We start from the raw sequence: 10,221 nt of genomic DNA on the forward strand, positions 1-10,221 counted from the left end.
TGCAAGATCTGCAATCAGGGATTTAGAGAGACCAGAACCTTTAGATGCACTTGCACCTGCAAAAGATGCCGTGGAAGCTACTCTAGAGGCAGACACCAGAGGTTCGAAAGAGAGTGTTTGTTTGCCTATAACCCAGCTGCTCGCACCATGATCCTTGCCACATTAACGCTCAAACAGACGTTAACACATCACCATATTGTATTGTAAGATGTGCAGCTGCAATTAGGTGTAAACAAGAAAAATCGAAAAGCTGAACCAAATTGAAAATTCTACTTAATCGAATCAATTGGTTCGGTATTTTAGTAAAATCGAAGGTACTAGTTTAGTTTCAGTTAGCCAATATAAGAAAATGGATAGTTAAGTGAAGCGACGGGTATACATATACTTATATATATTATATATATTTTATAATATCTTTAATATATATTTATAATATACAATATATTGTTTATTATTTATAATATAATATTTTATATTTATTATATATAATAGTATGATAATCGAAAAACCGATGAACCAAATCGATCAACTAATTAATCAATTGGATTCAGTTTGGTTTTAATTACCATTTTTCTAAAAACTAATACCATCAATTTAGTTAGAAAAAATATCCACAATTCAATTAACCAAATTGTGAATGCATGGTTTTTAAAAACGAACCGATCAAGGGAACAGTCGAACTGTTCTAACAAAAAAAAAATTAAAAATTTAAAAAATGGTCAAAATCGTTCGAACGGTTTGAATGATTAACCGACCAATTCAGCAGTTTGTTGACCAAAATCAATGGTTTTGAGGGAAAAAACAGTTTTGGAGGAAAATGAAACTGGTCAGGTTCAGGTGACCGGTTCTCGATTTTTTCGGTCCGGTTTTGAAAACAGTGTGCAAAGGTAGTTTGAGTAGGGTGTGAGTAGAGAAAGTGAATAGGATCACATTTATGTGGATGCACCGTGGAGTGTTATGGTTTAACAACGCCAGAGGTAAAAGCTACGTAGATTTTTCTTTTTCTACCAAAAAAAAAAAGGGAATGGTTATATCAAATATTTCCTTTATTAAAAGTGCTTCAGTGATCTTATCAAGCCAAACCCATCATACACAAAATCAAAATCAAAGCAGACAAAGTTACCACCTGATCGTAGTTGGTTTTATATTGTTGTTGTAACTATCATAGCGTCATCACTGTATTATTTCAGATTTTTTTTTCCCAGATATATAACTATATTGTTTCTTATCCGATCTACACATTAACTCATTTATTGAAATGGAAGCAGCTACTTAATAAGTTTTTTCATGATTCAAATTAGTTTTGATAAATAGATATCCAACCTAACCACATATGTCAGATATGTTGATGTAAACCTAACTACATAAATAAATAGATATCCAACATAGAGCCATGGTCAAACAATTTAACTCGGTTCAATTCACCAAGAAAGCAACAGCGCTGAGCCATTTATTCACCGACTTTCTAATGTCCCACCACAGAAGTTCAAAATTCCCCGACTTTCTTGTATGGTAGTGTTGTTTGTTCACCGTGAAATAGAAATGAATATTTAACACGCAACAGTAATGTTATGTTATCACTTTCTTTCTTTTCTTTCTTTCTTTCTTTAAATTAGAATTATTTCAGGTTCGAATGCTTTATCTGGTAGGTCTGAAAATTGATCTGGTCTCCTTTTTTTTAACTCGGTTCGAAAATTCTAAGTCAATTTTAGCGAGAGGAGAATTGAATTTTGATTCCACCCACTAAATTGATACTTACAGCAAGGAAGATAATAGATCTGGAATTTGAATTCAATTCACATCAGAGTTCATGATGCCATCATACAGTTTGGGTCAGTGTAATTAAGGGAGAAGGTTTTCAATTCAGGAAGAGATATTGTTTATATGGGGATTTGGGGATAAATATATTTGGGGAATTAATAAATGAATTATGAGATGGAGTGGAATGTCAGTAATATCAAAATGTAGACAAAGACAATAAATAATAATAATGCCGACAATCCAAATTGAAATACTTTTGGCTGGAACGGTGGAAATTCAATTAATGCATACCTCCCCATCAAAGTAAGTATGCCACGTCTTCAACATAGAATTTATAACTTTCTCCCATGTTCACACGTTTTTAATCCCTACACGAAATCTGATGATCCAATGAGCAGGGATCCGGTTCGAATCATTTTCTCTTCTGTTCCTTATGAAGATAACATGAATGATATAATAAGACAAGAGATGATGTGGTCTGGTATTATATTAATGGAGAATGGCCACGTGGCTATAAAATTGAACATACAAAACGATTGAATTTAAGGCAAAATCTATAGTGCATCCAACACAGGATTCAGCAGGCAGTGTGAACATATTTAATATACACTCAATAAGTAAATATTCTGACAACTGTATTAAAATTTTGTATCATTTCAAGGTTGAGGATAGTTTATTTTAGCTAATACGACATGTGTTACAAAATGTTTATCCTATGTGTCTACATCATCTGAATTCTGAATTGAGAAGGTACAGTGTATTAAATATGAAAGTGAACTAACGTCTTTACCATGGTTTTCAAAACCGAACCGGTCAGACGTCTGGTTACCGGGTCGAACGGTCCGATCATTCAAATCGAATGCTTGGATTGTTCCGGCAAAAAAATAAAAAATGATCAAAACTATTTGAATAGTTAACTACCCAATTCAACGGTTCATTGATCAAAACCAACGGTTTTGGGGGGAAATTCGGTTTTTGAGGAAAACGAAACCGGTCACTTGATCAGTTCCCAGTTTTTCTACTCTGACCGTCCAGTCCAGTCTGATTTTGAAAACTATGGTCTTTACTATAATTGATTGAGATCTAAATTTTAACACTCAAATCATGTGTCTAGTCGTCGAGCTCTCAACATTTAAAAAAAAAAAGTGATTAGAAATAAATTCATAAGCATAAGAAAAACAGATAAACTTTGTGATGTCTCAAGTTCGTCAGTCTATCCGTAGCTCAATTTAAACACTGATCATATATATATGTATGTGGGAATTTTAGATCATGATAATGATAGCTATAATGTATAAATTTTTTATTCTTTTATATTTTATGTTTTTCACTATGAATTGGATGCAGATTGTAAAATCCGAATATGACTATGTAAGCAACTCATATTGGGCTACAAAGTTTTGGGTATTATTTATAGTCTACCTACTTGGCATATTCTTCTTTTTGTAATGTTTTATTTTCTTAGTGTATTTTTATTATTCATTTATCAAAAAAATGTAAGATTTAAAGAGAGGGAATTGAATGCAATGAAAATTATAGTTCAAACTAAATTTTAAACCTCACAATTAAATATGGATTAAATTCAAAAAATGGATATTTTCGTTAAAAAGAAAGCTACACAATCTTATTCATATTTCTATATTTTTTTTGTAAAATTTATGTAGCTTTTTTTCATTTTTTTTTATATTTTATTACTTCAGCATGGAAACACATAATAGATAATTAATTATTAATTTTTTCATTGTAATCTATTAATCTCTGCTACACAGGAAAATACTTTCATTTTTGGTTAGTTTTTAGATTATGTATTTCATTTTCATCACCAATAAAAAATCTTGTTTATTACACTTATTTTTTTAATTACATTAATAAAAATATCATTAATGTGTTTTTTTTTTCTACATTTTTATAATTTTCTATATTTATTTTTATTTAATTTTTTTGTACATTTTTGACCAATTTGATTTAGACGGTTGAATTGCTTAGTTTGGGTAAAGGATGGTTTTGTTTTTGAGTAAGTTTTAAAATATATGGGTCTATATTGTTAAAGGTATTGGACATAAATCTAATTAGTAGCGTTTATTAGTGAAAAAGTAACTTAAATATAGAATTTAATAAGAGAGATTTAGAGTTAATACCTTTAATATAAAAGTTAATAATAGGGGATTAAATGAGGTGAAAAGCATTAATTAATATTACATTTTCAACCTTCATAATTAGAGACGGACTAAATAACAAATGTAAGCATTAGTAATAAAAGTGATGGGATGGGTTAAATGAGGTGAAAAATATTAATTAAAATTACATTTTCAACCTTCCTACTAATTTCCTTCTACTCCTCTCTCTCTACTGACCCAATAAAATGATTCCAATTGTCCCTAAGTGCAACATAGTGACGGGATGTTCAAATATTGATAGTTAATACAAAAGAAATTGTATATTGGTGTAAAGAGTGGATAGTGATGGAATATTCAAATATTGATAGTTAACACAAAAGAACTTGAATAACTTTTCTATCGATTGGTGTGGAGAGTGGATAGAGGTACAGAGATTTTTTTTAATCCTTGAAGAAATCTGAAAGGGGCTTTTTGTATATTAATGATCAAGCACATAACAGAAAATTTCTAAGAAGAGACGAAGAAGAAAGAGAATGGTGAAGGAAAAATTCGGGCTTAAATGAAATAGTTATTTTCTAATAATGGGTTAATTAATGTTTTAAAAATTGATATCTTTTAAAAAAGAGTATTTAACAGAGGGGTTAAACTCTTGGTTATTGGGTTAGTAGAGAACGTAGTAGAGGGAAGTTAGTAGGAAATCCAGACATAGTGAAGGGGAGAGAGAGAGAGAAAGAGAGAGATTATAGAGTGACTTCACTACCAATGCACGTACACAAACAGAGACACAGACACAAAAGGAAAAAATAAGGGCAATAACCAGTTGGGCTGGTTACGTGAAAGGAGCATAAATAAGACAAATCTAGCTTATCTCTAATTCTCTGTGTGGTTTCTTTTTAGGAGAGTTTGGTTGGACGACAACTTCGACATTGTCGCCTTCAACCTCTGTAATACCCTTGTAGTGGTAATATCTGGCGCATATTAGATAGTAGATGATATTCAAGATTCCCAAAGCTGCTATAACGAAGTAGAAGTAGTCGAGCCTGCCGGCGTTAATGTTGTTGTCCAACCATTTGGGCTGCCCGTGCTTTCCGGTGATGAGGTGAACCATGGTCACCACCAAGCTGTTCAGGTAGTTTGAACCGGCCAAGGTGCAGAAGAACAGGGCGTTAGCCATGCTTCGCATCTGTTCGGGGAATTGTTTGTAATAGAATTCTATCTGGCCGATGTTACTGAAGGCTTCTGCAAATCCCATGAGAACAAGCTGTGGTGCCAACCACAGGACCGAAATGGGTGCCATTCCATCTGGACGGGCATGAGAAATGGCCGAAGACCTCCTCTTCTTCTCCACCAACCCTGCAACTACCATGGATACGGGTGCGAACACCATCCCAATTCCAATTCTCTGCAGAAGTGTTATTCCGCCTTCTTGTTTGGTTACTCTTCTGAGTGCAGGGACGAGGACCCGATCATAGAAGGGAAGCCATAACCCAATCGTGATCATCGATATGATCATCAACGATCCAGCTGGAATCTGAAACTTGGGTCCAAGGTGCCGGTCCATTTTCAAGGCTTGCACCGTGGTGAACGTCCATTGCTGAGCCATTGCAGTGAAGCAGATGATGCAAGAAGCCCATATCGGGACTACCCGAATCAGGCACTTAACCTCTTCGACTTGTTGGATGCTGCAGAGGCTCCACTGATTTGAACGCGACCCATCGGGCTGCACTTCGCCATGAGCTATTATAGCAGCTTTGTTCAGCACTCTGTGTAAAATCACAAATGAAAATTATTGTACTTAAGCCAGCAGTACTGGCTGTTTACAATAAACAGTGGAGCTATTAGTTCTACTTGAGTACTTGTATTGTGGATGGATGTAAAGCTATGAAATAAACAAAAAAGATGTATTGAACATCTCTTGAAGAATTCATTAATTGGCCTCATTATCTAATAGCCTAGCTAGCTTGATTGAATGGATGGAAATTAACATACAGAAATTACGGGAGAGGGTTTGCTAACAGAGTCCTTTTAGTGAATTTTCCCAAGGACCAATGAACATTAAAACAAAATGAATTTAATACGTGGTAAATTGGTTTGGAGGTTGGAGATAAATAAAAAATAAAATAAAACGAAAGGAGTTCACATCTCCTTTTGGGAGCATTTTGTGTGGCCTGTTGGGAGCATTTTGTTGGTAGCGCATACCTCAGCCTCTCCTTTTGTTCATGCACTAACATTTGCTAATGATTTTTCCAAAAAAAGGGAAAAAAAGGAAATATATAAAAATATAATTGGAATTCCACTTTTCAATTCGGATTAATTAGATGAACCGATGGCTACCAATGATAACACTTCACACTAGCCATAAATGCTAAGTGAGAAATTGAGTGCTTATGGGTTATATGTATTTTATGATGGATAGGTATAATTAATGCTACCAACAAAACGCTCTAACATCCGCCTTGCCCGTTGCCACTTGCCACCATTCATGGGAGATGTTCCCCATGTGCGATTATTATGGCCAATTGGGATAGTGTTTGTGAGGAGTAGCAGATCATCCGCTAAACAGCGATTGCATTCCATCTAATTCCACAATCCGCTACACAATTCCACATTTTATGAGACATGCCACTAAGTTAGTGAAAAGACAAAAGAAACCATTGGTAGAAGTGAAAACATGAGGGCAGTTTTGTCTTTAACAACGTACTGTATTTGATGCAAATAAACTCGCATTTAGGGGTGCTAGTTTTCCCTGTTGTCCCTGACGGGTACCCGGGCTCCCAGACCCGATAAGGTCGGGTATGGAGGGTACTTTGGCAGGGTTGGGGTCGGGGGTGGAGCGATCCCTGAATCCCCATTCGGGGTCGAGGACGGGGATGGGAATGCAATCCCCGCCCTGAATCGGGGCCGATTAATATATATATATATATATATATATATTGTATATAATATTATATATTATATAATTATAATAATTATTATTCATTTTTTTACAAGATTAAAACTTAAAAAATAGTAAAACACTAAAACCCTGGATAGTAAAACACAAAACACTTCGACTTTGAGTCTTTGACAGAGAGAAGAGAGAACTCTGTCTTTGAACCCTAACTTTGTGCCTTTGTCGTCGATTCGCCGACCGCCGTTGCTGTCGCCACTCACCCGTCGGACATTAGACAGACAGCGATACTCGAGTGACAGAGAAGAGATATTCAAAGAAGAGTTTCAATTCTTTAATCTTCCTTCAACCTTCGTCTATCGTCGATCGCCATCGCCGTTGCCTGTCGAATTCTCTCTCGTCACCGACCTCAACTCTCGCAATGGTTACAGTCCTCTCTCTCTCTCTCTCTCTCTCTCGTCTCAATCTCTCTGTCTCAGACTCTCAGTTAGGGGTCCAATTCTCGGGTTGGTCCAATCGTTCGAATTGAACAGATGGCCCGTTCTGACAAAAAAAATAAAAAATGATCAAAACTGTTGAACGATTTGAATGGTTCAACTGCCCGGGTCAATGGTTTGATGACCAAATCAATATTTTTTTAACAAAAATCTGGTTTTGGGGAAAACCGGACTGGTTCCTTCTAGTCCGACAGTCCGGTCCGATCCAGTTTTGAAAACCATGAGATGGGTGGTGTGGATTAGCCACAAGATGATAGATAATAAGAATGGATGAGTTAATATGGAGAAGCTCTCTACCAACCTCACTGAGTCACTCGTAAACATTTTTTTTCAGAAATTATGGTTTACAGACGCGACAAAACTTTTTTTTTTCTGTCTTAGTTAATGGAAATTAATGTAAAGCAACTTGGGATGTATACCTGAATTGTTGTGTGAGAGGAAGCTTTGAGATGAGAGTCCCCTTCATGGGTGGGTCATAAAGGGCTCCCGGCTGCTCTTGGCTACTGGGAAGCCTTAGCTTACGCTTCTTGTAAGCTGCGACAAACACCTGGACGACGCCGGAGAAGACGCTCCCCTCCGGTGGGATGTAGACGTAAACCCGCATGCCAAGGAAGAACAGAATGATCGAACAGAACATGAGAATGGTGGGGATGCCGAAACCCCAGGCCCAACTGATGCTGTCTTGGATGTAAACAACGAGAGTTAAAGAGATCATAATAACAATAGTGAAGGTGAAGTAGTACCAATTGAAGAAGCTGTTGATTCCTTTTCTTCCTTCTTCAGTGGTGGAGTCAAACTGGTCGGTGCCAAATGGCATGCTGCATGGCCTGATCCCACCCCCGCCTACAGTTAAAAAACCCAAAGCCAAGTACAGGAAACCTAACTGGGCAGCCGTGGGACCGGAGCATTGATTCTGTTGTTGCAGCTCGGTGGAGCAGGGGGCCGGACGCAACGCCGGCACCATCGCCGTTGAAGTTATGGCCACCATTCCCTGTCAATCAATGATCGCCATTTTAAAACCATATCACTGAATTCGATCGGAATAAACATATATATATATATATATATATATATATATATATATATATATATATATCCAGGAATTCGATAAAAGGGTTGTCATTGTATGATGAGTCAAGATTAATTAACGAGATAAAAACTAAAGATTCACGTAATTAAACAGTGAAAAGAGAACCCTCCCTCCTCCTGGCCCCCAACTTTCTACCAGGTTTATATGCATTAGCAGCTCTCATCTAGGACCTGTGATGGCTATAATGAACTAAAAATATTTTATCAAATTTCCGTGTTAAGCAAAAATCTGGAAGCAATATAAAACTCTTCTGAGATATCTAATAATTAATTCAGTAGGTAATTATAGTCTGAACCTAACGAGCACATGGGTCATTTTTATTCAACACAGAAAATTAATAAATAAATAAAATAAATGGGAGGCTGAATTTCCTGTCAATATTGCTGTTCGGAGAAAGATAATCACAAGAATCAAGAGGTTAAGACACAATCTGGAGATTAAATACCAGCAAAGAGAACAAGGATGCGTAGGCCAAGGTCCGAAACTTGCCGAGGTAGGCGTCAGAGAGGAAGGCTCCAATCAGGGGTGCAAAGTTCACTGTACCGGACCATATGTTCATCACATTTGCAGCAAACACCTCATCCATGTGATACTGTTTCAGCAGGTAGACCGTGAAGTTTGCCAGCAACCCAAATGTCGCTAACCTTTCAAACGTTTCGTTCCCTGCCAATACTCACTTCTGTCAGCTCCATTTGCCAAGAAGACAGACAGACAAACAGACAGACAGACAGACAGAGCTAAAATACCTAAGATGTAAGGCATGGTCTTCCATCCACCAGGCTTTCTTTGGGTTTTCCTGGATTCTTCGACTGCTCCGGGTTTCTCGTCCTGTTTGTCCGCCGGTGATGACACTGGTGTCGACGACGATGAAGAAGTGACCGAAAAATATTTCAAGAAGCAGAACCATGACAAAGGGCTGCTTAATTTCCTCATGTTGTCCTCTCGGCTCCTCCACCCACACAGTTGGTAAAGGTCAGTTCGAAGTCTGGAGGTGAACAAACCCTCACTGAAAGTCAAGCCTATTAATAACAAATAGAGAGAGAGAGAACCAAGCCTATTAATAACAAATATAGAAAGGGAGAGGGAGAGAGAACCAAGCCTATTAATAACAAATAGTCCAACGGAGGGAGAGGGAGAGATGATCAAGTGGCTCCCAATGGCCGCTCGACGCAATAGATACAGGTCGAAACATCAAAACTCACAACACAAGAAGACAACTCGGTAAATCAGTCTCCACCAAGAACGAAAGACAGTATCATCCTGAAGGAGCTGACACGTCACTGCTTCGTACTGTTAAAGATAAACCGTTGGTGAAGCAGTTTTTTTCCCAATAAACGAGCAGAAAATGGGCGGGCTAGTTTTTAAAACCTAATTTGTATAATTGTATTGCTGGTTTTTGAAAATCCCCAACCCAATTTGGATTGTTTTTTTAATTTTGTATATTTATAATATATTATGTATTATAAATAATATATATATATATACACTATTAAGTGTGTATATAAATATGTATGAGGTTTATACTTAGTAATTCTAAATGATGATAATAATAGTAATAATTAAATTAAACATATTTATGATATTTTTATTAATCCAATTAAAAATGATTAAATTATAATTATCATTAAATTAGATACATTATTGAAAATTTTGGATACATTATGATCATCTAGAATTGAAAAAATGCTACTGAATTTCTATATTTATTTCTATTATAAAAATTAAAAAAATATATATTTTAATTATTTTAACTTTTTATTTATAAAACTTTTATTTCTATTTATAAAGTAGACACATATATGATATTTTTATTAATCAAAATAAAAATAATTAAATTGTAATAGTAATTAAATTGGATACACCATT

The 10,221-nt window shown here is 35.9% G+C and overlaps 1 protein-coding gene across 1 annotated transcript; it reads right to left on the reverse strand.

Moving 5' to 3' along the window:
- Positions 1-4,606: 4,606 nt before the first annotated feature.
- Positions 4,607-9,499, reverse strand: LOC104596639 (protein NRT1/ PTR FAMILY 2.13). The gene is made up of 4 exons (XM_010257901.3): positions 9,102-9,499; positions 8,801-9,018; positions 7,685-8,256; positions 4,607-5,641 (listed from the first exon to the last, which is right to left on the reverse strand). Exons 1-4 carry the CDS (start codon positions 9,286-9,288, stop codon positions 4,738-4,740), a joined length of 1,881 nt encoding a protein of 626 aa, XP_010256203.1. The 5' UTR covers positions 9,289-9,499; the 3' UTR covers positions 4,607-4,737.
- Positions 9,500-10,221: the final 722 nt, after the last annotated feature.

This window comes from Nelumbo nucifera, chromosome 3, assembly GCF_055504915.1.
Source record: "Nelumbo nucifera cultivar China Antique chromosome 3, China Antique-T2T, whole genome shotgun sequence".
Classification (NCBI taxonomy): Eukaryota; Viridiplantae; Streptophyta; class Magnoliopsida; order Proteales; family Nelumbonaceae; genus Nelumbo; species Nelumbo nucifera.

Bases quoted from the DNA above. Each gene is read 5' to 3' on its own strand.
- LOC104596639 (XM_010257901.3), bottom strand. From the start codon at position 9,288: ATGAGGAAATTAAGCAGCCCTTTGTCATGGTTCTGCTTCTTGAAATAT. The intron at 9,019-9,101 runs GTATTTTAGCTC...GAGTATTGGCAG, and splicing joins GACCATGCCTTACATCTTAG to GGAACGAAACGTTTGAAAGG. The intron at 5,642-7,684 runs GTATACATCCCA...GATTTTACACAG, and splicing joins CCTCTCACACAACAATTCAG to AGTGCTGAACAAAGCTGCTA.